This window comes from Tupaia chinensis, unplaced genomic scaffold (assembly GCF_000334495.1).
Source record: "Tupaia chinensis unplaced genomic scaffold, TupChi_1.0 Scaffold000350_1, whole genome shotgun sequence".
Classification (NCBI taxonomy): domain Eukaryota; kingdom Metazoa; phylum Chordata; class Mammalia; order Scandentia; family Tupaiidae; genus Tupaia; species Tupaia belangeri.
The window spans coordinates 1,525,898-1,539,358 of NW_006159844.1; the positions used below are offsets into that span (position 1 = coordinate 1,525,898).

The window sequence follows — 13,461 nt, forward strand, 5'->3', positions numbered from 1 at the left end:
AAAAAAAAAAAAAAAAAAAAAAAAAAAAACCAAAAAAAAAGAAAGAAAAGAAAAGGCCAAATTAGTCTTTAAAACTCTGGTCTGTCTTTTTGAGGTCCGCTCATATATATGGGGGAGAAAAATTGTACAATATAAATTGTCACTGGATATGTTACCAGTATGACTTCTACTGTAGTATCATTAGGCCTCAGATCTATAACTTCAGTAAGCCTCATTGGTATTCTCTGTCCTCCTTCAGTCTGGCTTTGATGCTAAATATTATTTGCTGCGATTATCAAAATGCTGAATGCCTTCTGCTCTTGGGAAAGAAGGGTGCCAGAGTACACACTTTATATCCTATACAAAAGAGATGCTGAGGGGACCAGCAGTTAGCGTAATGGCTATGTCACTGAACTCCCATGTAGTCAACCGCGGTTCGAGTCCCGGACCCAGTGGCTTAATAAACTCACGCTGGGCACATGTGTGTGTGTGCCCAAGAACCTGAAAAAGGAGGAGACTGTGGCGTGGCCATCCCCCCAGGGGGTGATTTCTCGCTTTCTGTCTCTCTGTCTTTCTGGCGAGCACATGAGCCCTATAGAAAAAAAAAAAAAAAAACTCTCCAAAAAAAAAAAAAAGGAGACGCTGAGGCTTGCGTGGGAGATGGCCCTTTTGACCCTAGCACAGATAAGTCACAACTATGTCCAGACATTGATAATTATATATTCACAAACTGAAGAGTCCTTACAGAGTACATACCTGTTTCTGGCTTTCCTGAAGTTGAGAATTTTCATCCAAAGCATCTTTTATTGCTACTTTGAGTCGTTCTTCATTCATTTGAAATATTTTGAAGGTTGTTTTGGCCTAAGTAAAATTTAAAAATACTGAGTTTATTAACAATTAATTTAATGTAAGAGCTCATCTTCACAAGTATTCCCTAGAACTTATGGAACTAAGACAAAGTAAAAATATGCCAATATCAGAACCAGCAGATGGAATAATGGTTACATTGCCTGATTCCCACATGGCCAACTGCAGTTCACATCCTGGACTTGGTGTCTTGAAACTCACACCAGGTACATGTGTGTGTTCAAGATCCTGGGAGAATGGATGAGAAGGGATTGCAACATGGCTATACCCCTTGGGGGCTGTTTTCTTGCTTTCAGTCTCTGTCTCTCCAGAGAGTGTACATACCCTATAGCAAAAATCTCTTTTTTTAGAAAAAAGGCCAATATTAATAGCAGAGTTAGCACAGTGCAGTAGAAAAATGACTGGCCTAGAATCAGGGTATAGTCCTGACTGGACCACTAACATGCCACATGACCATGGACAAGTGATTTAACTTCTTATAACCTCCACATACTATGCAACAAATTTTAACTATTTAACTATCCACTCTGTCTCCCTTACTAAAATATATACTCTATGAAGGCTTTAATGTCAAGTGCTAAGCATTCTCAACAGCACTCAGTATTTAATAACAATTCAATAAATACCTGTCCAATAAATAAACTTTTCTGAAATACATCACATAAAAAAATGCATTATGGAGACCAGCAGGTGACATAATGGATACATCACTGGACTCTGACATGGCCAACCGCAGTTCAAGTCCCAGACTCAGAGGCTTAAAACTCATGCTTGTGGGCCCAGCACGTGGCGTGGTGGTCAAGGCGCTGGACACTCCCACATGGCCGACCAGGGTTCAAGTCCTGAATCTGGTGGCTTGCTTTCTCACTTCCTCTCTCTCTCACTCTCACTCTCTGTCTCTCTCTGGTCAAATTAAAAAATAAAGGAATGAATAAATAAAAAATAAAATAAAATAAAATAATTAAAAAAAAAAAAAACTCATGCTTGTTAGTGCATGCCCAAAATCCCAAGAGGAGAATGGAGGACAAAGGATTGTGATGTGGCCATCCATCCTAGGGGATGATTTCTCACTGTCTCTCTGTCTTTCCAGCGAGGATATGTGTCCTATAGCAAAAATCTCCCTTAAAAGAAATAGAAAAAAATGCGCTATGTAAGGCCCAGTCACAGCGACACAGGTAGGAGGTCACTGCTGCACTACTGGAGCCGTGTGGTAGGCCCAGGATTCACATCCCAGGTTAATCTGCATACAGTGGACCCACTCACATACATGTTCGTTATTCTGGCAGGCTGAAAGGCTAGTAGGAGCATCCTGGCATGGTAAAACCCTGTCAAGTGGGGGAAGGGTGTCCCTGTCATCTGTTTATATCTCATTAAAAAAGAAAAAAAAGGAAAGTATTTTTCTAAATGTGTATCTAAGATCTCTATATCTCAAATTGTAATATATCTTATTCATTAATAACAAAAACAGAACAAAATTAAACTAATTTTCAAAAGCAACAGACCTATGAGACTAATTCAACTTACTTCAGCTACTTGTGCTTTGAGGGATTTTGATTCATCTTCCAGGGACTGTATTTTTTTTGAAATATCTGCCATCTGCAAAGACAGTATTAGTCAATAAACAAGTATTTACTAAACTTCCTGTTTCCAAGATACCACACATTATAACTTAATACTTCTGCTCCATAAGTCAGTGATCAAATTAAGAAATCTCAGTCTGGGCTGCCCTGCAGTCTGGTGGTTGGTCAAGGGAGGCCGGATCCCACATGGTCAACCACAATTCAAATCCTGACCCTAACAGCTTGAAAAACATGCCAGACAAGTGTGCATGTGTGCTCAAAATCCTGACAGGGAAGAGAAATAAAGGAGAGGAAATTGTAGCATGACCACACCCCACTAGGAGGTGCTTTCTCCCTCTCCCTGCTTCTGCTCTCTCTGATGAGTGCAAGTGCTCTCTGCAACTATAAATATTATTTATTTATAAATAAAAGTAGGGATTTTATACAAAAGTTACATAATAATCTCATCTTGTCTATACTATTACATAACACTTAAGGTATATGGTCTCTAAAATTAGTCAAGCAACACCATATCTATCTTGCTATCAATAAATAATCTTACACAGGGCCAACAGGTGCTGTGGTGGTTAAGGCACTGGTCTCCCAAATGCCCAACTGCAGTTTGAGTCCTAGATCTGGCAGCTTGAAAATCATGCCAGGCACATGTGTTTATGTGCCCAGAATTCCACGAAGAGAACAACTGCGGTGTGGCCATTCTCCCCCACCACCAGAGGGTGATTTCTTGCTTTCCTTATCACTACGTCTCTCACTCTCCAAAAAGCATACATACCCTATGACAAAAACCTTAAAAAAGAAAAAAATTACAATTTGGGGCCAGTAGGTGGCATAATGGTTAAAGCACTGAACTCCTACATGTTCAACTGTGGTTTGAATTCCAGACCTAAAGGCTTAAAACTCAAACCTCCAGTAGGTGCGTGCATGCCCAAAATCCCGAAAGGAGAATAAAGGAGAATAAAGGAGAAGGGATGGCCACGTGGCCACACCTCCTTGGGGATGATTTCACACTCTCGCTTTCTGTCTCTATCCCTCCCATGAGCACACATGCCATATAACAAAAATCTCTCTTTAAAAAAAAACCTTACACACAAAATTTTCCTTAAACTGGATTTTAAAGCAAAAACACAAAATCACAACACTCTTTTTCTATAATTCGTTATTTTAAATATTTATGTTACCTTTTTATTTAGTACTTTTTTTTTTTGGAGAGATTTTTGCTATAGGGTGCGTGCACTCGTCAGACAGAGAGAGACAGAGAGACAGAAAGCGAGAAATCACCCCCCAGAGGGGATGGCCATGCCGCAATCCCTTCTCCTCCATTCTCCTCTCGGGATCTTGGGCACGCATGCACACGCGGCCGGCATGAGTTTTAAGCCACCGGGTCCGGCAAACGAACCACGGTCGACTACGTGGGAATCCAGCAACATAGCCATTACGCTAACAATTTTATTTTATTTTAAACAATCGGGACCAGCTGATAGCGTAATGGCTACTGGACTCCCATGTAGTCGACCGCAGTTCAAGTCCCAGACCCAGTGGCTTAAACTCACATCAGGTACGTGTGCGTGCATGCCCAAGATCCGGAGATGAGAATGGAAGAGAAGGGATTGTGGCATAGCCATGTCCCCTGAGAGGGTGATTTATCACTTTCTGTCTCTCTGTCTCTCTCTTTCTGGTGAGTGCATGCATCCTATAGCAAAAGTCTCTCAAAAACAAAACAAAACAAAATAAAACAATTATTTTATTTAACTTTCTTTCTTTTAGTTTGACCAGAGAGGGACAGAGTGAGAGAGAAAGAGAGAGAGAGAGAGAGGGAGGAAGAAACTGAGACTCAAACTGTGGTCAGCCATGTGGGAGTCCAGCGCCCTTAACCACCACACCACCTACTGGATCCTATTATTATTTTCCAATTTGCTATAGATCACATGCACTCACCAGAGAGAAACAGAGAGGGAGGGAAAATGAGAAAGTAAGCTGCCAGGTCCAAGACTTGAACCACAGCCAGCCACATGGGAGTCCTGGACCTTAACAACCATGCCACCTGCCAGTCCCATAATGTTCTTAAACACACTTTTTTGTTTGTTTGTTTGTTTGGAGAGGTTTTTGCTATAGGGCGTGTGTGCTCGCCAGAAAGAGAGAGACAGACAGAAAGGCAGAAATCACCCCCCAGGGGGGATGGCCACACCGCAATCCCTTCTCCTCCATTCTCCTCTCGGGATCTTGGGCACGCACACACATGCACCAGGCATGAGTTTAAGCCACCGGGTCTGGGACTCGAACTGTGGTCAACTACATGGGAGTCCAGCGACATAGCTATTATGCTAACTGCTGGTCCCTTAAACACACCTTTTAAGTAATAAAAAAAAAAATCCACTACAAATGTATGTCATTTTTCAACTTAAATTTATTTATATGAGCTACTTCCATAGAGTACATAGAAAATTTATGTAAGATGAAAGAAACAACATAGTAACATCTAGGAAGTGAAGGACAAATCTGAAAAACTATGTACTATACGTTACAGCTTTTTGTATTTGGTTAGCCTTTTTTAGGTAGTTTGTTATAGGGCATGTGTGTCTGCAGGAGAGAAATAGAGACAGATAGTGACAGGATGTGAGAAATCATACCCCAGAGGGTTGGCCACATCTTAACCCCTTCTCTTCCATTCTCCTTTTATGATTTTGAGCGCACGTACACATATGCCAAACGTGATTTTCAAACCACTGGGTCTGGAACTTGACCTGCGCAATCGGTCATGTGGAATCCAGCCACCTTAACCTCCACACCACCTACTGGCCCATTGTTTGTTCTTTTCACAGTGCATGTAATACTTTAACCAATATTATATTAATTTTTAAAATCTCAATAATTTTCTCTTATAGACTCTTAAATACGAAAGACTTACCAATTCATCTTGTTTAGAATGTTTAGATTTCTCTTCTTCTAACTCTTTTTCTAGAAAGAGTATTTCATCCTCAAGTTTAGATTTGGACCTGTTCAGTTCTTCACAGGTTGCCTAACAGAGAAGGCCAAAACAACAAAACAAAAAAAAAGAGAGAGAGAAATCCAGCTCCTTACAACAGACATGGGAATTTTTGGTTAGGGTAAATCAGATGAGTATAATCAAATATATATAGTTATTACAAGTTAAGTAAGTTTCATTTATATATTTGCTCATTTTTATATTGAATTCTAACAAAGGTCAGCAAACTTTCTGTAAAGAGAGTAAATATTGTAGGCTATGCATTCTCAGTAAAAATATTTTGCAGAAAGAAACAAAGGTAATATCCAATGAATGAGTATACCTATATTACGATAAAATTTTATTTATAAAAACAGGTAAACAGCCCACTAAGTACTGTTTGCCAACCTCTACTTAAGGAATTTTAAAGAAAAAATAAATTAAGTTCAATTTAATATAAAGATATAATAATATTCAAAATATACTCAAAAACCAATCAAGATTGCTTCATGGTAATATTTCACAATGAATTAAGATATTTTCTGTAACCATTTTAATTTAAAATGATTAGTTACTGGATTAATCCAATTAGATTTTAAAATACTAACATACCTCTGATAGTTGTGATCCTTCAACAAACTTGTTAAAAAAAAAACCAAAAGATTCAAAGAATTTAATGAAGACCAAAATAAAAGCAAAACAAATGTACAGCACTTACATCAGTTTAAAAGAGAAAAAAAATTTGTTTACATATATTTCCCCAAATTTGACTATTTCATTACAAGAATTCTAACTTGGGTGAAAAATTAATCTGTTGATTTGATCTGATCTACAGATTCAATCATAGAGTTTTTATAAAACACATCACATTATAATTTATATTCAATTCTGATTACTATTCCTGATATACTGTATGTTAAAAAAGCTAGTAAAACTAGAGAAAATTTTCCAAAAATGTTCAATTCAGCTAAAAATCAGCTCATTTTACTTATATAAATTCACAGACTAGAGAATAAATTGGTACATTTTATTTCATCTACAAAACCATCACACTTAAGTGGTGGTATTGCAACTGATAATGCAACCAGTTTTTGCTCTTCCATTAATATGAGAAATACCACCTAAAACTTTTATTTATCAAATTAATAAATTACTATTGAGACAACAGGTAAAACAGAGTCAATAAAATACAATAATTTCAACAAGTTCTTGAGGATACTGATAGGTAACAAAAGAAGAAGAAATTGGGGGCCAGACAGTAACACAGCAGAAATGCAAGGGGATCCACAAACACATGAAGTAAAACATGTACATGTGAGGCATGAGCCCATGATGCAGGCTGGCTAAGGCTGAGGGTGAATCATGGCATGAAGACCTTGCTGGGAGTGCTTATCTTTCCATCTCTTTCAAGGAAAAAATTAAAATAAACTTTAAAAAAATAATAATAAAGGGTTAGGCTAGTTAGCTAGCGATTAAAAGAGCCAGATATCACATCGCTGATTGCAGTTCAAATACCATCATCAAAGGCTTGAAAAACGTGCCAGGAACACATGCATGTGTGCCCAAAATCCCAACAGCATAGAGAAATGGAGAAGAGATTACAGTATGACCATACCCCATTGGGGGGAAAGGGTGCTTTTCTTCTCTCTCTGTTTCTGTCTGTCTATTTTGAGCATACATACCTTTAGGCAAATTTTTAAAAAGGATTAAGAAATTTATTTGAAATCCAATATGTAAGTTCCTTTTCATTCTACTAGGAAATTCTGTACCATGACACTTAGACTTTCTGATGACTACAGACATCAGTGATTGAGAACTGCTAAGCTAGACTGAACTCTTCCACCAGAGTTAACAAAGGTAACAAAGTCTATTACTGTCTATTTAATCAGTAGCAAAAGCAGGCTTCCTCGCTTGTCCTTTATCACTACCAAGTTTTTACAATACTTCCACCTCTAAACAGTAGGAAGGCACTCCTATCAATTATTCAGCTCTCTTACTTCATCTAAACTATCATACTTTTCTTCCTTAAAATGAGCTGAATCACACCTGGCTCAGGAAAGTTGTGCCTATCTTTCCAAGCTCTTCATTCAGTGACATCATGTTGGTAGCTTGAAACCAGCCATGGTTAAGAGTATATATACCACAAAACTCAATAAATGTTACAAATAAGGATTTCTACTTTCGAGAGAGCCAGTTGTTACAAATTTTCTAGCATACCACCACTTACAATGCAAACCTTTGCTCTAAAGTTCTATTGGGGCATTAGGAAAGTCATGACACATAGAGAAAAAAGACATCATGACTTTCCTGATGACCCAACAGTTAGCTCCTAATATCCTAGGCACAAGGTAAAAGCAGATACCATCAAAATCTACACAATTTGTTTGCCAACTACTCCTAAATTTGCAAAAATGAACCCTATTTCTCTTTTCTGGAGCAAACTGAATCAAAAAAAGAATAATCACTTTAATCTATTTCTCAAGAATAGAGAACTTCCACATCATTCTACATTTCAATGAACTGACTATGCCTCTCTCAGAACAAGTTAGCAATAAGAGCTCAAATTTTTTAAGATATTTCATGCTCTTCTAATACTCTATTTCCTGTATATAACTTTTTTCTTTAGCTTTTAACATACAGAAATGGTCTTTAACATTTTTAATACTCCATTTTAAGAAGGTACAATATTTTAAAGTTTGATGTCTAGTAAGAAGCCTTTCTCTAGCTTTTTTTTTTGAGAGATTTTTGCTATAGAGTATGTGTGCTCACTGGAGAGACAGAGACAGACAGAGAGATAGATAGCAAGAAATCACCCCCAGGTGGGTGGCCATGTCTCAATCCCTTCTTCTCCTTTCTCTTCTTGGGATTTTGGGAATACACACACACATACACGTGCCCGGCATGAGTTTCAAGCCACTGGGTCCAGGACTCAAACTGCAATCGGCCACATGGGAGTCCAGCAATGGAACCATTATGCCATCTCTGGTTCCTTCCTCCAGTTTTTTAAACTATACCATTTGGTTTTTTACCTCCAAACTTTGTGCTTCTGTTAACTCCTTCTCAAAGCTGGGATCCTTTAAAGATGACTCTAAGCCTTCATACTGAAACAAAGCAACATTGTGAGTAAAAACTACAAATTCTAAAGTTTATCTGAATAGATGCCTAAGAAAGCAGATAAAATCTACTTCTACACGTGTGTTAAATTTACTCGGATTTACTTAGATTTACATTCTTCAGATCTGACCACTACGACAAACAAAGGCAGGGAAGCTAACACATCACAGCCCACTAGCTCAAGCAACAAATGGCAGAACTTCCTTAGGACCAAGACAGTTGTCCAAAGTCTGCTTCTTAGAGAACACATGACTACATGTCATATCAGCATTCTTTACTTAAAAGGAGGTGAAAATTCTAATGGAAAGGTTGTACTAAGATGATCCAAAGGTTTACGCAAAAAATGTACATATGTAAGTTGTCTAATTACTCCTCTCTAACAAATACATCTCATTTTATTTTATTTTATTTTAGAGATTTTTTTAGAGACTTCTGCTATAGAGCATATGTGCTTGCCAGAGAGACAGAGGCACCCCCCAGGGGGTATGGTCATGGCATAATCCCTTCTCCTCCATTCTCCTCTCAGGATTTTGGGCATGCAAGCAAACATGTCTGGTGTGAGTTTTATGCCACCAGCTCCGGGACCTGAACCATGGTCAACTACATGGAAGCCCAGCAACATAACTATTACTCCATCTGCTGGTCCCAAGTAAATCTCTTCTTTAAACTGATTCATAGAAGAGAAATTCAAAGTAACTGGCCATCAAAAAATTTCAAAAAATTCATATCATACAACATACATAAATCATATTATACAACTGTTAATCATTTATTATCTGATATAAATCATATCAATAATAAAACAAGTAAGGAATAAGTAAGGAATATAAGATAAAGAACAATCATCAACAAATTAATAATGACAGTAAAATATACAATTTCATAAGATTTAGCAAAGGAGGTCAGACAATGCACAGTGGTAGGGACACAGCTGGGCTGACCCACAGAAAAGAGTTCTGGGTTCCCATCTAGGGACCCCCTGGGTATATCACACAAATATGCCTATGATCCAGCAGTGGCTGGGACTGGGGTTAGACTGGAGGGGATGCTCTTGCTGGCTGGCACACGCTCTCTCTCTCTGTCATTTATGGATGAAATAGGTTGATACACTTGCGGGAAAAAATAGGCAAAAAGCTGGACAAAAACATCAAGAAACAGAATCTATCTAGAGGCTTAAGAGAGCTATCAAAATAGTAGAATTTTGTGAAAGAGGGAAACCCCAGAAAGGTATTTGATATCTTCTCCCCCAAAGCACATGCTGATAGATTGAGAAACGGAGCAGAGATTTCAGGAGAATCAACCTGAGAAGACAAAACACGAAGTACAGGAGCTACTGAGTAGGATGAGCCATACAGTTTAGGCTTTAGGACAGGACCCTATGCATGGCTGAAAATGACCTCTCCAAAGATGTCTACGCTACTCCTCAGAAATTCCAGGTGTTATTAAAGTAAGGATATTGAGATGAGGAGAATATTTAGAAATAACTTGGTGGGCCCAATATAAACCCAGGAGAAAGGTGACTTCAAGATTGAAGTAGAGTTGGTGTAACGTGGGCAGTGAGTCAAGGAATGTTGGTAGCCTCTAGAAGGTGGAAAAGGTAAGAAACAGATTAGAAGGGATGGTGGCAGGCAGCGCTGTGGTTAAGGATGCTGGACTCTCACACAGCCAACTGCAGTTCAAGTCCCGAACCTACCAGCTTGCTTTTTCATTTTGCCTCTCTCTCTCTCTCTCTTTCTCTCTCTCTCTCTCTCCCCTCTCTCTCTCTTGTCCTCTCTGGTCAAATTAAAACTAAATAAATAAATAAATAAGATAAATTTATTTAAAAAAGAAAAAGAAGAAAAGAAAAGAGACAGATTAGATTCTCAAGAACACTTGGTCCTACATAAAAAAACAGACTTGTTAATACCTTAATTTTAGCCCAAAAGATTCATTTTAGACTTCAGGTCTATACCCCTAATGTTGTAGTTATTTGTTACAGCAGCAACTGGCTACTTTATAACAAAGTTTTAGTTATAAATAAATTAATCCTTTGAACTGGGGCCCAGCTTCCAAGTATCTCATTCTTATTAAAATACTCTAAGGTTTTTTCTCTTTTTTCTTCTTTATTAATGGTAAGGTACACACACACACAAGAGAGAGAGACAAAGGGAGACCCAGCTGAGTACTCTCCATAAAGATTGGTCACACTGTAAGCCCTTCCTCCAGTGCTCCAACCTGTTGAGTCTTGGGCACTCACAATATGATCCAGCATATTTTCAGGCTAACTACACTGAAGAGTCAAGCCACAATCATCATGTGGGATCCAGCTTATTTTGGATAAGTCACAGAGCCAGCTACTGTGACACAGAGCCAGCCCTAATCTAAGATATCTAATGTCTCTAGCATAACTGCCTATGAAAAGAAACAGTAAATTCTCACTGAAAAAAGATAATCTCTTCGACAGCTTCAAAATTTCTCTATAATTCTTACTACACGATCACTGACACTCAATAGAAAATAATCTAGGACTCGTGAACACTTGAGAATCATAAGGAAAAAATGAGAATCATGAGAAAAAAAATGAACAAAAGGACTATTGCATTATGCAAAAATGTAATTCTTCAGCCTTAACATAAACCATTTTATTATGTAAAAGGAAATTAAAAAACATTAAGCCAGAGAAAAAGAAATACAAAGGAAGCCACATTGAAACTGTAAAACCAAAAAAGGTAATATAGGAAATTAAGATTTCTGACAAAAGAATTCATATCTAAAATACAGGAAAAAATTGCCCAGGGGCCAGTAGATGACATAATGGTTACATTGCTAGACTCGCACATAGTCGACCACAGTTTAAGTCCCAGACCCTGAGGCTTAAACTCACACCAGGCATCCTTGTGTGCAAGCCCAGAATCCTGAGAAGACGATGGAAGAGAAGGGATTCCAGTATGGCCATCCACCCTGGGATTGATTTCTCTCTTTCTGGCTCTCTGTGTATCTCTGGAGAGTGAATGCGCCCTATAGCAAAAATATCTTTAAAAAACTGCACATGTTAAAAAAGAAAATGACAAATGACCATACTTTTAAAAATACAAAAAAAAAAAAAAAAAACTTGAAAAGGCAACTTCACAAGAAGGATATCCAAATGGCCAATAAACATATGAAAAGATGGTCAACCTCATTCAGGGAAACACACACTGAAACACAATGAGACATGACTCTACACCTACCACAATGGCAAAAAATTACTAAGACAGGTTGATTGTTAAAGATGAGGCACAAGGGAACTCACACAGTCTATAAACAAAGCTATTTAATAACTTTAAACGTACATGAAAGTACTTGCACTGAGAAGTATGAAGTTCTCTAAGATAAATGCTATTATCAAAACTGTCTTACCTCTTTTTGAATAAGGCTAAATTTTTCAAGTAGCTTACATTTTTCTTCAATTAGTCCAGAAAGCTCTACAGCAAGCTTTCTCTCTCTTCCTAAAAAAGAAAGTCAATATTATCATGAGTAAGTTACAATTTCTGAATTATACTCAACAATATTTTCTAAAATAGAAAATACAGCTTACCTACATAAAGCCGGCTTCTAACCTGAAATTTTCAACAAAAATCATATTAAAACAGATACACATTCAAGTAAATATAATTTATTTAACTTTTGCTGCTAACTTTAAAATGAGTTTCTTATTGCCTTAGTACAAAAATAAGTTAGCCAAAAGTGTTCTATTTCCAATGAGAAAAATGCTATATACTAAGTCTCCCTACTAAAGATTAACACTGTACATTAGCATATTTTTTAAGGCTCTGAAATAACTTTTTAAAGATATCCCTTCATTTACTCCATTGTTTCCCATACAAATTTGATTCTAAAACAAACTATTTTAAGAAACGCTTTTTATAATCGCTCCTTAATATCAAAGTGCAAGTATGAGAAATATTACCATTGGGTCATGGATCTGAACTGACTCTAAAGAAACAGTAAGCCAAATCTTTTTCTTCTTTAACCTTTTTCTCTCAAATAATGATGGAGAGGAGGGAGAATCCATTTGTAAGAGGATCAGGCTTACATTAGAAATAAGGTAACAAAATAAGGAGAAAAAACAAATGGAGGGGCTGGCAGGTGGTGTGGTAGTAGAGGTGCTCGACTCCCACATGGCCAACTGAGGTTCGAGTCCCAGACTTGGTAGCTTGCTTTCTCACTTTCCCTCTCTGTCTCTCTCTGGTCAAATTAAACAATAATGGTAAATAAAACTAAATAATTCTTTTAAAAATCTAGAGACCTAATCCCATCTATAGGATATGTATATGTATAGAGGTCAAATTAAGAGAGAAAAAAAAATTTTTTTTAAGGCAAAGTATATTAGAATGGCAACAGATGAAGAATCAGTTAGTGAACTGAAATATCAGATTGAGAAAGTCTTCCTTTGGGAAGAAAACCACAAAGAAACTGAAAAATAGAAGTTAAGCAATATGGAAGTCAAAAATAAAAGTACCAATGCTTGAAAAATAGTAGTCTCAAAGAGAGAAAAAAAAATTTAATGTGGAAAAAATGTCTCAGAATTACAAAAAGTGAAAGAGATCATGAATTTCAGAGAATTCTAAAGGAAAGTTGGGGAGGGGGGGGGCTGAAGGGATCACACATTACACTGAAATAAGAATATCAAATTAAAAGATTTTGGGGGGAGGGACCAGCAGTTAGCATAATGGCTATGTCACTGGGCTCCCACGTAGTCGACCGCGGTTCGAGTCCTGGACTCAGTGGCTTAAACTCACGCCGGGTGCATGTGCGTGCGTGCCCAAGATCCTGAGAGAAGAAAGGAGGAGAAGGGACTGCGACGCGGCCATCACCCCTGGGGGCTGATTTCTCGCTTCCTGTCTCTATGTCTCTCTCCGTCTTTCTGGCAAGTGCATGTGCCCTATAGCAAACACTTCTCAAAAAAAAAAATAAAACCATTTCTGTGGTGTAATTTCTCCC

The 13,461-nt window shown here is 37.7% G+C and overlaps 1 protein-coding gene across 15 annotated transcripts in view; it reads right to left on the reverse strand.

The window, feature by feature from the left end:
* MIA2 (MIA SH3 domain ER export factor 2) overlaps positions 1 to 13,461 on the reverse strand; it is a 112,456-nt gene that overhangs the window by 52,767 nt on the left and 46,228 nt on the right. For 9 of the 15 annotated variants that reach the window (XM_014589282.2, XM_006152341.3, XM_014589281.2 and 6 more), the window contains 7 exons: positions 12,056 to 12,077; positions 11,878 to 11,966; positions 8,415 to 8,486; positions 5,998 to 6,024; positions 5,329 to 5,439; positions 2,371 to 2,442; positions 736 to 840 (listed from right to left, as the gene is read on the reverse strand). In XM_014589282.2, the coding sequence (XP_014444768.1) occupies positions 736 to 840; positions 2,371 to 2,442; positions 5,329 to 5,439; positions 5,998 to 6,024; positions 8,415 to 8,486; positions 11,878 to 11,966; positions 12,056 to 12,077 (498 nt within the window). The remainder of the gene's footprint in view (positions 1 to 735; positions 841 to 2,370; positions 2,443 to 5,328; positions 5,440 to 5,997; positions 6,025 to 8,414; positions 8,487 to 11,877; positions 11,967 to 12,055; positions 12,078 to 13,461) is intronic. The other 6 variants (XM_006152342.3, XM_006152340.3, XM_027773385.1 and 3 more) reach the window with 1 other exon arrangement.